This window comes from Oncorhynchus nerka, unplaced genomic scaffold (genome assembly GCF_034236695.1).
Source record: "Oncorhynchus nerka isolate Pitt River unplaced genomic scaffold, Oner_Uvic_2.0 unplaced_scaffold_36___fragment_2___debris, whole genome shotgun sequence".
Lineage (NCBI taxonomy): Eukaryota > Metazoa > Chordata > Actinopteri > Salmoniformes > Salmonidae > Oncorhynchus > Oncorhynchus nerka.
Genome location: NW_027040318.1, coordinates 172,865 through 192,119, shown reverse-complemented (window position 1 = coordinate 192,119; position 19,255 = coordinate 172,865). Strand labels below are relative to the sequence as shown.

Below are 19,255 nucleotides of genomic sequence, written 5' to 3'. Positions count from 1 at the left end.
TTGGTGGAGGATTTTTTCAGGGAAGAGAAGTCTTTGAATTCTAACTTGTGATGGAGAGAATGTGGGGTGGTGGGGCATGAGTGGTGTATAGGACAAGAAAGGAATAACTCCATTGACGTTGCTGTTGCTCATGATATCTAGGGACTCTTTTCAAAACATTTGTAAGCAAGGTTGACAATATGAATGCACAGAATAGCCTACAATAACATCTGCTATTCTGCTATTGTAACTACACTGCCATAGTATCTCTGAATTGCCTATCTTTTTGATAATGAAAGGGGCACAGTGTACCTGTTTGTAAGCGGCTAGTAATCATGTCTCTACATTTAGTTTTCGATTCTGTTCACTGTACCAGGAAAAGGGTAAGAGGAACATTGAGATAGGCAGTGCACTTAGTTTCTCCAAAAGGCATTCATAACCTGACTTTAAAAATAACCTTTGACTTTAATATGACATTTTATGTTTGAAATTAATACCCATTTATTTTATGATATAAACCTTGATGACCTGACTTTTGGGTCATATTGTGTCTCATGGAACAAAGCATCAATAAAGTTCATAAGAACTGGATGAATCATGTTATCGCCCTAGTTTCGAAGAAGAGTAAAGCAACCTCAGAAAGCTGGTCACCAACGATAAACGGATAATTTTATGACTGAGAGTGACCGGTTGGAGGTCTAGTATTGAGTAGTTCTACAAGTAAGGCAATACTTACTCTGTTTAGGCTCTTTAGGTCCGAAGTCAACCCTGGTTGAGTCGGACGTGTTCGTTTTTAAGCTTTGAGGTGGCTGGGTCCTTATCCACTCTCCCTCTCTTCTGTTTGGACCACCGTGCAGGCACTCGTGATGGCTTCCTGTATGGTGTCTATCCTCTTCCTGTTCCCTCTAATCGCCGCCATGTCAGCAGAAGAACCGCCAGGCTGCAAGATCCGGATCACTAACAGGGGGCTCGAAATGTGTAAGAAATTCACCCCCAAAAAACGCTCTTGTACATGTGATATTAATAGCTTTCAACAGTCTACATTGGTCCCAGACAGTCTTCAATGGTCAGTCTTGACCAAAGCAAGATGTCATCTCTGCTGCATTGCCACTATCTGAATTTTTCTCTACCAAAGCACCGTCATCCATTTAGCCCCTCTCAGTTGTCAGGATTGTCTGCTTAAGGTATTCACTAGGTAGTTCTAGACTCTAAACTCAACTCTTTCAACCTGCATTTCAGTGAAGTACGAGACGCAGAAGTTTGTGGTTGAGGAACTGAGCAACATCACCATGCCAGAGATGAAAGGCAAAGAGGGCCACTTCCAGTACACCATCAAAGAGTAAGCCCTGGGATCCACCCACGTTATTGCTCAGAAGTTTCTGCCATCGAATTGCTCCAGATCCCTTTAATTTGAGTGCCTACAAATATTGTAGTTAAACTCAAACATGTGGAAGGGGGATAAAGTATTATTATTACTATTATTAACCCTGATATATTGTGCAAGCAATTGATCAGCATTAAAAACTTTGTGGATGGGGCCTTCTGAGTGGCGTAGCGGTCTAAGACACTGCATCGCAGTGCAAACCGAGTTGTTCCATATGCTGGTTCGATACCAGTGCCGGCAGCGACCGAGAGATCCATGAGGCGATGGTGGGCTTTTGGTTTCTCTCCCTCTAAAAACTGAAATAAATCATTCTAAATAAAAAACTGGCTTTATTTAGAAATTAGTAAGAATGTCTCACCCCATGTTCAAGAATGGCCTTTTTTTTTTACCATGTTCTTACAAAAAAAGGTTTTAAATTCTCTAGTACTGCCAATATTGAAGGCTATCAAATGCTTCTCAAAGATGCCCTCTGGTGGTTAAACTAGCACTAACTAGCCTTAATGGTAACAATGGCTGACAATTAAATAATGTTCCATAGAATTCTGCGGCAGCCCACAAGGTGTGCTGCAGTATGACGCAACTTTTAAAGGAAGAACCACTGTATCATGGAACTGTGGGCAGAGTCTGAGTTGGTTGATTTGTCAAGAACCTGGATTTCTAAAAGATTACCTATAAAGTTTAGCAACAGGACATTCTCTTTTAAGGGATAAAGATGCTCTAGTCTCGTAAACCAGACAGATGGTTTAGCTCACTACATGAAGTGAGCTAAACCATCAGCCAAACTGACTTTATATGTAATCTTCTAGACATCTGGGTTCTTGGAAAATCAACCCATGTAGAGGGTATTGCTACCCACTCACTGTTTCTGTTTTGGCCAACTTCAACCAATTGGCAACCAGGCTACAGGATTTCTGCAACCAAAAGATAACTTCTAGTACATTTCTAGTCAGATTTCTTGTGACTTTCGAGTATCAGCCCAAGCACTGATCTGAGTCTCTTCCTTCCTGTGGGTCAGGGTGAAGATAAATGAGCTGAACCTGAACTACGCTGACCTGGCCTTCCAGCCTGGCCTAGGACTGCTCTTCAAGGTGCAGAACTCCTCCATCACTCTCAGCTTCCAGAGACACATCTTATACTGGTTATTGTGAGTCCTCTTTACCCACTACTGTCTCTATTTCTAGCCTAGTGCATTTAAGTCACCCCTCTACCTCAGCTCACTCCTTAACATCTCCAATATCAATAGGAACCTGCTATTAGATATACAGTGCCATTAGAAAGTATTCACACCTCTTGACTTTTCCCACAGTTTGTTGGTTAAAGCCTGAATTTAAAATGGATTAAATTTCCATTTTTTTCTCAATCGCCTTCACACAGTACCCCATAATGTCAAAGTGGAGTTATGTTTTTAGAAATGTGTACAAATCAAATCAAAAATGAAAAGCTGAAATGTCTTGAGTCAATAAGTATTCAACCCCTTTGTTATGGCAAGCCTAAATAAGTTAATTTGCTTAACAAGTCACATACTAAGTTGCATGGACTCACTCTGTGTGCAATAATAATGTTTAACATTATATTTTAATGACTACCTCATCTCTGTATCCATCACATACTATATCTGTAAGGTCCCTCAGTCGAGCAGGTAATTTCAAACATAGATTCAACCACAAAGAGCAGGGAGGTTTTTCAAAGCCTCACAAAAAAAGGGCACCTATTGGTAGATGGGTAAAAATAAAAATAAAAGGAAACATTGAATATCCCTTTGAGCATGGTGAAGTTATTAATTACACTTTGTATGGCGTGTCAATACACCTAGTTAGTACAAAGATACAGGTTTTCTGCCTAACTCAGTTGCCGTAGAGGAAGGAAACCACTTAGGTATTTCACCATGAGACCAATGGCTGTGATAGGAGAAAACTAAGGATGGATCAACAACATTGTAGTTACTCCACAATACTAACCTAATTGGCACAGTGAAAAGAAGGAAGCCTGTACAGCATACAAATATTCCAAATGCATCCTGTTTGCAACAAGTCACTTAAGTAATACTGCAAAAAATGTGGCAAAGCAATTCACTTTTTGTCCTAAATACAAAGTGTTATGTTTGGGGCAAATCCAATACAACATGTCACTGTGTACCACTCTCCATATTTTCATGCAAAAACCTGGATCAGTCTGCTTTCCACTAGACACTTGGAGATAAATTAATCTTTCAGCAGGACAATAACCTAAAACACAAGGCCAAACCTACACTTAAGTTGCTTACCAAGAAGACAGTGTATGTGGCTGAGTTAGTTTAAAAAAAACTTAAATATACTTGAAAATCTATGGCAAGACCTGAAAATGGTTGTCTAGCAATGATCAACAACCAATTTGACAGAGCTTGAAGAGTTGTGAAAAGAATAATGGGCAAATGTTGCACAATCCAGGTGTGGAAAGCTCTTAGAGACTTACACAGAAAGACTAATCACTGCCATCGGTGCTTCAACAAAGTATTGACTCAGGGGTGTGAATACTTATGTAAATTAGATACTTCTGTATGTTTTCACTTTCTCATTATGGGGTGTTATGTGTAAATGAGTGAGAAAAAAACCTACAATTTAATCCATTTGAATTCAGGCTGTAACATAACAAAATGTGGAATAAGTCAGGGGGTATGAAAACTTTCCAAAGGCACTGTATCACACTGGTCACTTCCCAAAGTGTGCACTTCCTTTGGCCGCCATTCATTTCAGTTTTCCGCCTCCAACGATTGGAACGGGCTGCAAAAGATCTTAAAATTTGACACATTCGTCCCATCACACTTCTTCAAAAACATGAACTGAGCTGCTATCTGATCAACGTACCTGCTGATTATGAAGTCTGCTGTGTTTCCTTGGACTTTTCTGCCCTAACCCATTGTGAATATTTCTGTATAGTGTATTTTATTTTTTGTCGTATTGTGTGTTGTCCTGTTCACTGTTGCAATGTTATGCCTGTTGGCTATGTCGTTAATTTAATTGAGAATTGGTTCTCAATTGACTTATCTGGTTAAATAAAGGTGAAATAAATCAAATAAAATGTATCAAGAAAATAATATGTTTGTATGCTAAATAATGCCTGTGTTTAAATACTCACAATGGTATCTTGTAGAGCCTTGAGGAGTCCAGTCATGCAGTGGTACGCTAGATTGATGACATCTAACTTCAAAGATGATGTCCAACGAGAGTGTATTGGAAGTTCAAACCTTCTGATGCTACTTTATATGGTTGAGATTAGGACGTTGATGAGTATGTATGATGCTGGTCTGAAAATATTTATTTTCTGTGGTCTCAAAGCTATGACACCGGTACCATCAATGCCTCTGCAGAAGGTGTGAACATCCACACTGTCCTGCACACGACCAGAGATGAGTTGGGACGCCTCAAGATCTCCAACATCACCTGCGATGCCTCCATCGCCAAAATGAAAATTAAGTTCACTGGCACCTTGGGGTAAATCCTGTTGATATTCTTTTTAAAATGCTTGAGCTGCTTTCTTGTCCAGGGACCACGTATCAAGCGTCTCAGAGTAGGTGTACTGATCTAAGATCCTCCCTGTCTATTAATAATCTTATTCATTATGATTTAAAAACAAAACTGATCCTGAGTCAGGTCTCCCTTGACAAAGAGTTTTTTAAAATGTTAAATCTGTGTGCAATGGAGACTAATTTCAGTATAATGTGTCTAAAAGCAATATTGGAGCATTTTTCAGCTTTTGGATTTTTTTAACATGAGTGGGTGAAATTCAATAATTTACAACTCTGGTTTACTCCTTTGCAGGAGGGTGTATGACTTCCTGGCGACTTTTTTGACTACTGGAATGCGCTTCCTTCTGAACCAGCAGGTGCTGGCAGATCAGTTCATTTCATTCTAGAACACTGGTTACACTTACAACATATCTGTGTTAAGCCCACACCATTCTGCTCTGAATGAACAGGGCAAGTAGGGGTAGACATAAAAGCTACTTTTTAACATACTGAATTATAATTTTTGGAAGAACGTCTATTTCACTCATATTGTAATTAATTATAGGCTATATTTCATTGAAATATGGGGCACTGGACAGTTCCTTTAACATTTGTCTGTTCTTTTCATAGATCTGCCCTGTCATGAACCACGCTGGTTTGGTTCTAATCAACACTTTGTTGGAGACAATTCCAGGTAAGATAGTTCATTGGAAAATGCCTTGAGAGATTGGTTATATAACAAAACAAAAAAAAAAAACTTTTCTGACCATAAGTTTTCCACACAGAAAATATAATTGTATTTGTTTTCATTTGGACACATCCAGTGCGAACAGAAGTAGACAACTATGTGGGGATCGACTACTCCCTCCTCCGTGACCCCGTGGTGACTTCAAGGAGCCTTGACATGGATTTCAGGGTGAGTGAGATAGTCTAGCTTGCTGTGCATTAGTCTCATGCCGTGTGTATATTATGTATGTATGTTTGGGTAACATATTATTTGAAAGCTACATACATAAGCACTTCATAACACATCCAGAACCATACATTATGCATTCACTACATACAACAGTGAGTTGATATTTTTTGTTAAGTCACAGTAATGTCACTCAAACTGCAAATATCAACATGCAGTTGTTGACATAATCAAACTGCTTATAGATGATGATTGTTTTATGAAGCCTTTATGTAGTTACGCCTAAAATAAAGTGTTACTTATTTTTGTATCTCACTCTCATCTCTACAGTATTGTATCTTCCTCGCTCTTTACTGTGTCACACAGGGCATGTTCTTTGAGCTCGGGAACGAGAGCAACACCTTGGTGAACTCTGCCATCAACCCAATTGTGAGAGAGTACGACCGCATGGTGTACCTGGCTCTGTCCGAGTACTTCTTTGACAGTGGGTTGTACTCCTATTATAAAGCTGGCATATTCCAAATGAATATCGCCAACGAGCACGTAAGTATGAGGCCTGAGTCCCATTTTAGCCTACACATGACATGACGCAAGTAATTCTTAGCTCCGAGGTGTAAATGATTCCATATTGTCTGTTATAGCCTTTAAGAATTGGTGTCTGCATCAGAGGTGCTACCAAACATGTTGACACAGATTTTAATAAGCAGCTGAGACATGCTTGGTTCTGCACCTCTTTACATAATGAGGTGATCTGCCCAATCATTAGGCTGAAGATACATACTAGTGAAAAAGGAGTCTGCATACTTAAATCAGATACAATTTCTGAGTTGTTCTTTTTTTCACAGCATACCAATATTGTTCTAGTATTAGTATGACATGAATATAGTAATTTCTAATACAAGCAATTGAATACTATATGTTTTCAGATGCCAAAGGATCTGGAGATGCTCCTTAGGACAACATATTTTGGCATCATTATGATGATTGTGAGTATGTATGTCGGGATTGTGACCTGATGCCCCCACAAATAGGGTCAAGACATTGAATTCCACTTTTGCATTCCACTCACCCACTCCTGTGTGTGTGCGTCTCTCTCAGAACCCAGCCCTGGTGGAATACCCTATCTCCCTGCAACTGGAGTTGAACTCTGCCCCCAAGACAACCGTCAAGACCTCCGGGGTCACCGTGGCAATCACTGCCATCGTCACGGTGATGGTGCTACCGCCCGGCAAGGCGCCTGTTCAGCTCAGCAGCATGACCATGGTGAGAAAGAAGACGTCTTGTCTTCTCATGTTCTACATTTAATAGCTACTGATATTTATCAAAAAAGAACACCCATGAGAATAGTTGATAGTTAGGCTAAGGATTGGCTCTGTAGGAGCTGAGAAAGGAAGGATACATATTGTTTCAAATGCATTCTTCCTATATATTGGATATATTGATAAACGGTCTCATTGTGTGTACTTTTTAATTTCATTTGAGTGTTTGTTGTTTATATTTGATCTGTATATGTTTTTGCTCCTTTATATTGTGTTGACTGAGGTTGGGGCCGCCAGGGGTATGTTTGGTATGGGTGTTGTTAAAAAGATGGGAAAATGGTATTGTTTTTTAGCGATTGTATTGCCTTTGACATGATCAAATAAAAAAGATTGTTCACAAAAAAAAGCTTTCTTCCTTTCACTGAGGTAATCACTGATCTGTAAGTCAGAGGATGGGTGAAAATGTGGTTTCCACCCATTGCTCTCACTAGTTTAACCATGTCAGATCAGTGATTTCCTCAAGGTAAGCAGGAAGGAAAAGTGTAGAGACCAGCACACTGATAAAGTTTATCTTTCTGTTCCTTGCAGGAGGCCAAATTCAATGCCAAGGTGTCCATGAAGGGCAAGAGACTGGCTGTTCACGCAGACTTGAGGAGGTAGGCATGCATGTACTCGCACACGCACGCACTCATACATACACATACAAACACACCTCAAAACATACACACACAATATCACAGTAGCATCACAGGCAAATTCATTAAGTGTATTCTGTTGTTATTGACAGGTTTAAAATCTACTCCAACCAGTCTGCTTTGGAATCACTGGCGGTAAGATTCTGCACTCTCTCTCTCTCTCTCTGCTGCATGGTTGTCTTCTCCTCCGGAATCCATAGGATGGCTGTACATTAAATAGGAACTTTACTGACCTCAACAGTTATGTTATACTCCTTGCTTCACTCAGTGGTCAACGCATCAGAAATGGATCCAGCAGAATAGAAGAATAGAAGCCCTGACTGGTAGAATGAGGTTGTTCCACTGCGCTGGACTCATAAACTACAACAAATCAAATCAAATCAAATGTATTTATATAGCCCTTCGTACATCAGCTGATATCTCAAAGTGTTGTACAGAAACCCAGCCTAAAACCCCAAACGGCAAGCAATGCAGGTGTTGAAGCACGTTGGCTAGGAAAAACTCCCTAGAAAGGCCAAAACCTAAGAAGAAACCTAGAGAGGAACCAGGCTATGAGGGGTGGCCAGTCCTCTTCTGGCTGTGCCGGGTGGAGATTATAACAGAACATGTTGAAATGTTCATAGAAAATAGAAAATATAGAAAATATGCTGTTCATAAATGACCAGCATGGTCAAATAATAGGTCTGGGACAGGTAGCACGTCCGGTGAACAGGTCAGGATTCCATAGCCGCAGGCAGAACAGATGAAACTGGAGCAGCAGGATGGCCAGGTGGACTGGGGACAGCAAGGAGTCATCATGTCAGGTAGTCCTGAGGCATGGTCCTAGGGCTCAGGTCCTCCGAGAGAGAGAAAGAAAGAGAGAAAGAGAGAATTAGAGAGAGCATACTTAAATTCACACAGGACACCGGATAAGACAGGAGAAGTACTCCAGATATAACAAACTGACCCTAGCCCCCCGACACATAAACTACTGCAGCATAAATACTAGAGGCTGAGACAGGAGGGGTCAGGAGACACTGTGGCCCCATCCGATGATACCCATGGACAGGGCCAAACAGGAAGGATATAACCCCACCCACTTTACCAAAGCACAGCCCCCACACCACTAGAGGGATATCTTCAACCACCAACTTACCATCCTGAGACAAGGCCAAGTATAGCCCACAAAGATCTCCGCCACGGCACAACCCAAGGGGGGGGGGCGCCAACCCAGACAGGAAAATCACATCAGTGACTCAACCCACTCACTCCCCTCCTAGGGACAGCATGAAAGAGCCCCAGTAAGCCAGTGACTCAGCCCCTATAATAGGGTTAGAGGCAGAGAATCCCAGTGGAAAGAGGGGAACCGGCCAGGCTGAGACAGCAAGGGTGGTTCGTTGCTCCAGAGCCTTTCCGTTCACCTTCACACTCCTGGGCCAGACTACACTCAATCATATGACCCACTGAAGAGATGAGTCTTCAGTAAAGACTTAAAGGTTGAGACCGAGTTTGCGTCTCTCACGTGGGTAGGCAGACCATTCCATAAAAATGGAGCTCTATAGGAGAAAGCCCTGCCTCCAGCTGTTTGCTTAGAAATTCTAGGGACAATTAGGAGGCCTGCGTCTTGTGACCGCAGTGTACGTGTAGGTATGTACGGCAGGACCAAATCAGGGAGATAGGTAGGAGCAAGCCCATGTAATGCTTTGTAGGTTAGCAGTAAAACCTTGAAATCAGCCCTTGCCTTGACAGGAAGCCAGTGTAGGGAGGCTAGCACTGGAGTAATATGATCAAATTGTTTGGTTCTAGTCAGGATTCTAGCAGTTGTATTTAGCACTAACTGAAGTTTATTTAGTGCTTTATCCGGGTAGCTGGAAAGTAGAGCATTGCAGTAGTCTAACCTAGAAGTAACAAAAGCATGGATACATTTTTCTGCATAATTTTTGGACAGAAAGCTTCTGATTTTTGCAATGTTACGTAGATGGAAAAAGCTGTCCTTGAAACAGTCTTGATATGTTCGTCAAAAGAGAGAACAGTCTCTATATCAAAGGGAGTGTTTTCCCAACTGGTTTATAAAACTTAAAATTGTCAGCAGTGGTGTAAAGTACTTAAGTAGTACTTTAAAGTATTTTTACTTTAGTAATTTTTTTGTCTAAGTACTTTACAATCACTACATTCCAGAAGAAAATCATGTACTTTTTACTCCATACATTTTCCCTGCCACCCGAAAGTACTTGTTACATTTTGAATGCTTACTAGGACAGGAAAATGGTCCTATTCACCTCACACTTATTAAGAGAACACCCCTGGTCATCCCTACTACCTGATCTGGCAGATTCACTAAACACAAATGGTTCATTTGTAAATTATGTCTGTGTGTTGGAGTGTGCCCCTGGCTATCCGTAAATTTAAAAAACAAGTAAAATCGTGCCGTCTGGTTTGCTTCATATAAGGATTTTTTTTTTTTTATACTTTCTTTTGATACTTAAGTACATTTTATCAATTACATTTACTTTTTATTTTTTAATTTTTTATTTATTTAACCTTTATTTAACCAGGTAGGCTAGTTGAGAACAAGTTCTCATTTGCAACTGCGACCTGGCCAAGATAAAGCGTAGCAATTCGACACATACAACAACAGAGTTACACATGGAATAAACAAAACAGCATACTTCAGTATATTTAAAAACAAATACTTTCACTTTTACTCAAGTAGTATTTTACTTTTAATTTCACTTTTACTTGAGTCATTTTCTATTAAGGTATCTTCACTTTTACTCAAGTATGACATTTGGGTACTTTTCCCACCACTGCTTTGTCATTAACCGAGTCAATAAAGCCAACCACTTAGAGATTAGAGTTTAGGAAAATGTATGTTACATATCAATGTGTAGCATAAGATATTTTTCTATCTGTGAAAACACAGATATTGAAACAAACAATTCTAGAAATCACCCTGCAACAGAGCATGCTGGGAAATATGACAATGACACTCCTTCATTTTTCTGTTTCAATGAAAGTCAGAACTAAGTAGCCCAGACTCAGCTGCTATCACATTGGTGTATATGGGAGAGCCAACCCTTAAGTAAACAGATAGTAGTAAACAATGGTAAACAGCCTGAGTCTTCATTTATCCCCAATCTTTGCTGTATCTGGTTACTCTTAATGGAGTTAAAAGTACTCAGTCCCAATCAACTCCATGTATCAACATTAACTCCAGGCAGCATATCACTCTGTTGAGGGTTAAGATAACTCCAGTAGTCAATTGAACTCTACATGTATTTACCCTGTGATGTCAACTCTCCTTGATTTACTGTGTAACTATGTCTATGGGTGATGTGGTAAATGGAATTTGACCAAAACAATGGAAATGCCACACATACATCCCCCTGTGGGCAGCCCGTGGGAGAAAGATTCAGAAACTTTTCATTGCTGCCCATAAAAATGTGTCTACATTTAGGCTATTGTTTGTTTATTTCACACAATATTGTGGTACAAATCCGAGTATATCCTTGAATAGTTATCAACCCCAACACGTTGGTCCCGTGTGGCTCAGTTGGTAGATAATGGCGCTTGCAATGCCAGAGTTGTGGGTTTGTTTCCCACGGGGACTAGTACGAGAAAATGTTTGAACTCACTACTCTAAGTCGCTAGCTATGCTATCAGTTTAATTGAACTGGAGTTAGCATTTAGATTTGTTTTCTAATTCTGAAAAGGACACCTTCTAAATATTATGCAGTGAAAACTGCCAAATATATCCAAATAGGATTTTAGTAATGACATTGTGGGCCTGTTAGAACACATAAATTATGACGTATTTTACGAATATCCACTTGGTTTAGATCAGATTATTTTAATGGCCGCCAATGACACCGTCGTTGCACTTTACCCCACGGTCTGTGTTCTATTGATCTCTGTAACATACAGTGGCTTGCGAAAAAGTATTCACCCCCCTTGGCATTTTTCTTATTTTGTTGCCTTACAACCTGGAATTAAAATAGATTTTTGGGGGGTTTGTATAATTTGATTTACACAACATGCCTACCACCTTGAAGATGCAAAATAAAAAGTGAAACATACAAGAAATAAGACAAATAAACTTCACATTTGAGCATGCATAACTATTCACCCCCCACCCCCCCCCAAAAAAAGTCAAAACCTTGTAGAGTCACCTTTTGCAGCATTTACAGCTGCAAGTCTCTTGGGGTATGTCTCTATAAGTTTGGCACATCTAGCCACTGGGATATTTGCCCATTATTCAAGGCAAAGCTGATCCAGCTCCTTCAAGTCGGATGGGTTCCACTGGTGTACAGCAATCTTTAAGTCATACCACAGATTCTCAATTGGATTGAGGTCTGGGCATTGACTAGGCCATTCCAATACATTTAAATGTTTCCCCTTAAATCACACAACTCTTGCTTTAGCAGTATGTTTAGGGTAATTGTCCTGCTGGAAGGTGAACCTCCCATCCCAGTCTCAAATCTCTGGAAGACTGAAACAGGTTTCCCTCAAGAATTTCCCTGTATTTAGCACCATCCATCATTCATTCAACTCTGATCAGTTTCCCAGTCCCCGCAGATGGAAAAACATCCCCACAGCGTGATGCTACCACCACCATGCTTCACTGTGGTGTTCTCAGGGTGATGAGAGGTGTTGGGTTTGCACCAGACATAGCATTTTCCTTGATGGCCAAAAAGCTCAATTGTAGTCTTATCTGACCAGAATACCTTCTTCCATATGTTTGGGGGATCTCTCACATGCCTTTTGATGAACACCAAATGTGTTAGCTTATTTTTTTCATTAAGCAATGGCTTTTTTTCTGACCACTCTTTCATAAAGCCCAGCTATGTGGAGTGTACGGCTTAAAGTGGTCCTATGGACAGATACTCCATCCTCCGCTGTGGAGCAGCTCCTTCAGGGTTATCTTTGGTGTCTTTGCTGCCTCTCTGATTAATGCCCTCCTTGCCTGGTCTGTGAGTTTTGGTGAGCAGCCCTCTTTGCAGGTTTGTTGTGGTGCCATATTCTTTCAATTTTTTAATAATGGATTTAATGGTGCTCCATGGGATGTTCAAAGTTTCTGATATTTTTTTTATAACCTAACCCTGATCTGTACTTCTCCTCAACTTTGTCCCTGACCTGTTTGGAGAGCTCCTTGGTCTTCATTGTGCCGCTTGCTTGGTGGTCGCTTGCTTGGTGGTGCCGCTTGCTTGGTGGTGCCGCTTGCTTGGTGGTGCCGCTTGCTTAGTGGTGTTGCAGACTCTGGGGCCTTTCAGAACAGGTGTATATATACTGAGATCATGTGACAGATCTTGTGACACTTAGATTGCACACAGGTGCACTTTATTTAACTAATTGTGACTTCTGAAGGTAATTGGTTGCACCAAATCTTATTTAGGGGCTTCATAGCACAGGGGGTGAATACATATGCACACACAACTTTTTCGTTTATTTTTTTGAAACAAGTAATTTATTTTCATTTCACTTCACCAATTTTGACTATTTTGTGTATGTCCATTACATGAAATACAAATAAAAATCCATTTAAATTACAGGTTGTAATGCAACAAAATAGGAAAAATACCAAGGGGGTGAATACTTTTGCAAGGCACTGTATGTATAGCTATGGGTTCAACATCTCTCTGAAGTCCTGTAAACATATGTTATTACATTAACAAAGACCTTTTTAATTTCACCTTTGAAAAACAGTTTAAAAATTCCCCTCATCTTTGTGATGAAGACATGAATTGACCAGGTGTATGACCTAATCTAAAAATACACGTTTGACAACCAACCTGTGAGAGAACCATCCACAGTCTCCCCTACCATTAAACCTTACAGTAATATTTTACAGGTATGGGCTCCCGAGTGGCGCAGTGGTCTAAGGCACTGCATCTCAGTGCTAGAGGCATCACTACAGAACCTGGTTCGTTTCCAGGCTGTATTACAAACGGCCGTGATTGGGAGTCCAATAGGGCGGCGCACAATTGGCCCAGCGTTGTCCGGGTTAGGGGTTGGCCTGGGTAGGCCGTCACTGTAAATAAGAATTTGTTCTTAACTGGCTTGCCTATTTAAATAAATAAAAATGTCTCTTTGTTCTGTCTCTATAGCTTATTCCCTTACAAGTCCCCCTCAAGACTATGTTGCAGATCTCAATAGTACCCATAATCAATAGTGAGTATCATTTTAAAGCAGACCAGTTTAACCCCACAATAAATACTCAATGTACATAAAACATGTAACTCAGATAACAAAAACATATTTTTTCAAAATTGTTGACCTTGTATTTTTAATCCTTCATCCGTAATTCAATTTCAGACTGGACCAAGAGAGGCGTCGCTATCCCTCTTGCAGATGGTATGGACTTCATAGAGGAAGTGGTGGAGTATCATAACGTAAGTCTCAAGGCTTCTGTTACTTCTACTATGCGAGAACAACACATTTGATATACTAATCCAATTCTAGCTTGTTCAGTATTATCTGAGTGGCAATTGTCCAAAATTATTAATGACAATCATAACCTCCTACAACATCATCTTGACATCTTGGCCAATCAGCAGGGCACAACATTGAGGAATGTTCAGATAGAAATATTATGTAGAACACCTCTATGCCATATTGAAAAATTAATCACTTCAGCTCTAGTCTTATTTCTATGCAGTACGTTACATAACGTTTGCCTTCTGAATGTGGCCCTGTTGATGAACCGCAGCTAAATCAGCATCTCTCACCTTTCACTTGACCTTTCAGGGTTACCTCATCATTGGGGCAAACCTACATTTCAGCAAGGGCCTAAGGGAGATGATCGAGAGGAAAATCCAGGCTGACGCCGAGAATGCCATCTAAAGAGAATTATCCACCAGCAATAACCAAGGATAGATATCTTAGATAAACACCCATCCAATCCTGTGTTTCTATGTCCTCAAGGGCACATGCCTTATCTACAACATGGAGCAGACTCTACTGTAACAATTTCACCAAACCATGCGGATTCAAAATCTTTTAAGAATCCAAAAATAATAAGCTAGGCTGCAATCTGTCCAATATACAGTGCCTTGCGAAAGTATTCGGCCCCCTTGAACTTTGCGACCTTTTGCCACATTTCAGGCTTCAAACATAAAGATATAAAACTGTATTTTTTGTGAAGAATCAACAACAAGTGGGACACAATCATGAAGTGGAATGACATTTATTGAATATTTCAAACTTTTTTAACAAATCAAAAACTGAAAAATTGGGCGTGCAAAATTATTCAGCCCCTTTACTTTCAGTGCAGCAAACTCTCTCCAGAAGTTCAGTGAGGATCTCTGAATGATCCAATGTTGACCTAAATGACTAATGATGATAAATACAATCCACCTGTGTGTAATCAAGTCTCCGTATAAATGCACCTGCACTGTGATAGTCTCAGAGGTCCGTTAAAAGCGCAGAGAGCATCATGAAGAACAAGGAACACACCAGGCAGGTCCGAGATACTGTTGTGAAGATGTTTAAAGCCGGATTTGTATACAAAAAGATTTCCCAAGCTTTAAACATCCCAAGGAGCACTGTGCAAGCGATAATATTGAAATGGAAGGAGTATCAGACCACTGCAAATCTACCAAGACCTGGCCGTCCCTCTAAACTTTCAGCTCATACAAGGAGAAGACTGATCAGAGATGCAGCCAAGAGGCCCATGATCACTCTGGATGAACTGCAGAGATCTACAGCTGAGGTGGGAGACTCTGTCCATAGGACAACAATCAGTCGTATATTGCACAAATCTGGCCTTTATGGAAGAGTGGCAAGAAGAAAGCCATTTCTTAAAGATATCCATAAAAAGTGTTGTTTAAAGTTTGCCACAAGCCACCTGGGAGACACACCAAACATGTGGAAGAAGGTGCTCTGGTCAGATGAAACCAACATTTTTGGCAACAATGCAAAACGTTATGTTTGGCGTAAAAGCAACACAGCTCATCACCCTGAACACACCATCCCCACTGTCAAACATGGTGGTGGCAGCATCATGGTTTGGGCCTGCTTTTCTTCAGCAGGAACAGGAAGAATGTTAAAATTTATGGGAAGATGGATGGAGCCAAATACAGGACCATTCTGGAAGAAAACCTGATGGAGTCTGCAAAAGACCTGAGACTGGGACGGAGATTTGTCTTCCAACAAGACAATGATCCAAAACATAAAGCAAAATATACAATGGAATGGTTCAAAAATAAACATATCCAGGTGTTAGAATGGCCAAGTCAAAGTCCAGACCTGAATCCAATCGAGAATCTGTGGAAAGAACTGAAAACTGCTGTTCACAAATGCTCTCCATCCAACCTCACTGAGCTCGAGCTGTTTTGCAAGGAGGAATGAGAAAAAAGTTCAGTCTCTCGATGTGCAAAACTGATAGAGACATACCCCAAGCGACTTACAGCTGTAATCGCAGCAAAAGGTGGCGCTACAAAGTATTAACTTAAGGGGGCTGAATAATTTTGCACGCCCAATTTTTCAGTTTTTGAATTGTTAAAAAAGTTTGTAATATCCAATAAATGTCGTTCCACTTCATGATTGTGCCCCACTTGTTGTTGATTCTTCACAAAAAAATACAGTTTTATATCTTTATGTTTGAAGCCTGAAATGTGGCAAAAGGTCGCAAAGTTCAAGGGGGCCGAATACTTTCGCAAGGCACTGTATATGAGAGCGAAATGGACAATACAAATCATGCTTATGTAGAAAGATCACCATAATAATACCACAACTTTAGTATTTTTTTCCTATTTATTGCTATTTTGAAAAGTGCTTTAAAGATACTTTCATAGTTGCCTAATTTTTTAATAGTCTATAGAGATAAATCATCAACATTCTTGCCTCAGAAGGGCACATACTGTATGTGAGTGTACTACTCAAAACAATACCTGACCTCGTGTCATAAGAATTGCCCATGGTCATGTCAATGCCCATGCTAATGTCAGGAATTAATTGTGTTTTCTCCACCATCCTTTTAAAAATGACAATGCATTGTATAATGTATAATATATGCTAAACTTAAAACGAATTTAAAATGTGTTTCTACAAAAAAAATTGCTTCTTTACTTTACCATTAGTCAAATGGAGAGCTAGCTGGTGAGAAGTAAAATGTACTATATGAGAAATGAAATGTTTAAGGAATGTTAACAAAAAAAATGTAATTTTGTAAATATGGCTTCATACCTGCAAAGACTATTCAATGATTGAAAGGCTTTCCTTACATGTGTAACTAGGGCCTAACCGAACAACATTCAGTATGACGTGTTTAATAAATCAATCCCAAAATTCATAAGCAGACAAAAACAACATTTTCTTGTAATCTCTGACAAATCACTCACCTGAATTATTGGTAAAGAACAGTTTTATTATAAAATCATGACAGAATCAATGTGAAAACAGCTGAAGCATTGACACATTCCCTTTTTATCAAAGTGGTTCCATGTATTAATTTCTGTGATGAGGCACATAACTGCAGTTTATTATTATATAATTTAATTACTGTACATCTAGAAGCATTTGTTCAGTCTCAAAACACAATTTCTGACAGTGAACAGATCCCTTTGAGTACATAGAATGCTATTTAAGGCAATTACTTAAGGCCAAATCCTAACTTCCACTTAAGTTGAATTTCCACGTAGTTATGCATTGATGTCAATGGGAGACGAACAACATTTTTTACTTAAGAGCAAGTTAGGATTCACCCCATAGTGGATGAACCACACAATTGCCTTGTGTACCATCGAACACTGAATACATACAATGAACAAATGCAAGAAGCTGAAATCAATGCGATGGTGAATGAAAAATCTTGATCGTATTTCTCCCATCTACAAATATCTAATCACACAATGGCCTTTATACCTGAATTTCATCTGGCAGGGTACAGCAGCATGTCTTATCACAGCATGATCAAACACCCAAAGCAGACACCATACAAAACTCCAAGGCTAGGACAACAAAACACTATCCCTGGTCCCAGATCAGTTGGTGCAGTACAGACAGCCAACTCCTATGGTTGACAAAATGGCATAAACAGATCTGGGATCAGGCTAACGAAACGCTTCAAATCAAATCAAATGTTATTGGTCACAACCACATGGTTAGCAGATGTTAATGTGAGTGTAGTGAAATGCTTACGCTTCTAGTTCCGACCGTGCAGTAATATCTAACAAGTAATCTAACAATTTCACAACAACTACCTTATACGCACACACGTGTAAAGCCATGAATAAAAATATGTACATATAAATATATGGAAGACGATGGCCGTGCGGCATAGGCAAGATGCAGTAGATGGTATAGAGTACAGTATATACATATGAGATGAGTAATGTAGGGTATGTAAACATTATATAAAGTGGCATTGTTTAAAGTGACTAGTGATACATTTATTACATCCAATTTTTTATTAATAAAGTGGCTAGAGATTTGGCAGCAGCCAATCAATGTTAGTGATGGCTCTTTAACAGTCTGATGGCCTTGTGATAGAAGCTGTTTTTCAGTCTCTCGGTTCCAGCTTTGATGCACCTGTACTGACCTCACCTTCTGGATGATAGCGGGGTGAGCAGGCTGTGGCTTGGGTGGTTGTTATCCTTGATTATCTTTTTGGCCTTCCTGTGACATCGGGTGGTGTAGGTGTCCTGGAGGGCAGGCAGACCTCACTATCCTCTGGAGAGCCTTATGGTTGAGGGCGGAGCAGTTGCCGTACCAGGCGGTGATACAGCTCGAAAGGATGCTCTCGTTTGTGCATCTGTAAAAGTTTGTGAATGTTTTCGGTGACAAGCCAAATTTCTTCAGCCTCCTGAGGTTGAAGAGGCACTGCTGCGCCTTCTTCACCACGCTGTCTGTGTGGGTGAACCATTTCAGTTTGTGTACGCCGAGGAACTTAAAACTTTCCACCTTCTCCACTACTGTCCCGTCGATGTGGATAGGGGGGTGCTCCCTCTGCAGTTACCTGAAGTCCACGATCATCTCTTTTGTTTTGTTGACATTGAGTGTGAGGTTATTTTCCTGACACCACACTCCAAGTGCCCTCACCTCCTCCCTGTAGGCCGTCTCATCGTTGTTGGTAATCAAGCCTACCACTGTAGTGTTGTCTGCAAACTTGATGATTGAGTTGGAGGCAGGCATGGCCACGCAGTCATGGGTGAACAGGGAGTACAGGAGAGGCCTGAGAACGCACCCTTGTGGGGCCTCAGTGTTGACGATCAGCGGGGTAGAGATGTTATCTACCCTCACCACCTGGGGGCAACCCGTCAGGAAGTCCAGGACCCAGTTGAACAGGGCGGGGTCGAGACCCGGGGTCTCGAGCTTAATGACGAGTTTGGAGGGTACTATGGTGTTAAATGCTGAGCTGTAGTCGATGAACAGCATTCTTACATAGGTATTCCTCTTGTCCAGATGGGTTAGGGCAGTGTGATTGCGATTGCATCGTCTGTGGAACTATTGGGGCGGTAAGCAAATTGGAGTGGGTCTAGGGTGTCAGGTAGGGTGGAGGTGATATGGTCCGGTAGTCATTTAGCTCAGTTACCTTAGCTTTCTTGGGAACAGGAACAATGGTGG

The 19,255-nt window shown here is 40.5% G+C and overlaps 1 protein-coding gene across 3 annotated transcripts in view; it reads left to right on the top strand.

Moving 5' to 3' along the window:
• The window catches only part of LOC115142851 (phospholipid transfer protein-like), a 31,443-nt gene extending 16,621 nt beyond the window's left edge, over positions 1 to 14,822 (top strand). The window contains exons 3-17 of one of the 3 annotated variants that reach the window (XM_029682646.2): positions 837 to 957; positions 1,219 to 1,318; positions 2,379 to 2,507; positions 4,678 to 4,833; positions 5,161 to 5,224; positions 5,478 to 5,541; positions 5,672 to 5,763; positions 6,127 to 6,303; positions 6,687 to 6,746; positions 6,859 to 7,023; positions 7,608 to 7,675; positions 7,807 to 7,849; positions 13,798 to 13,861; positions 14,006 to 14,082; positions 14,438 to 14,822. In XM_029682646.2, coding sequence (XP_029538506.1) covers positions 837 to 957; positions 1,219 to 1,318; positions 2,379 to 2,507; positions 4,678 to 4,833; positions 5,161 to 5,224; positions 5,478 to 5,541; positions 5,672 to 5,763; positions 6,127 to 6,303; positions 6,687 to 6,746; positions 6,859 to 7,023; positions 7,608 to 7,675; positions 7,807 to 7,849; positions 13,798 to 13,861; positions 14,006 to 14,082; positions 14,438 to 14,533 — 1,476 coding nt within the window. In that variant the 3' untranslated portion in view covers positions 14,534 to 14,822. Of the gene's footprint in view, positions 1 to 2; positions 958 to 1,218; positions 1,319 to 2,378; positions 2,508 to 4,677; positions 4,834 to 5,160; positions 5,225 to 5,477; positions 5,542 to 5,671; positions 5,764 to 6,126; positions 6,304 to 6,686; positions 6,747 to 6,858; positions 7,024 to 7,607; positions 7,676 to 7,806; positions 7,850 to 13,797; positions 13,862 to 14,005; positions 14,083 to 14,437 lie in introns of those variants that run through there. The other 2 variants (XM_029682647.2, XM_029682648.2) reach the window with 2 other exon arrangements.
• The last annotated feature ends 4,433 nt before the right edge of the window (positions 14,823 to 19,255 follow it).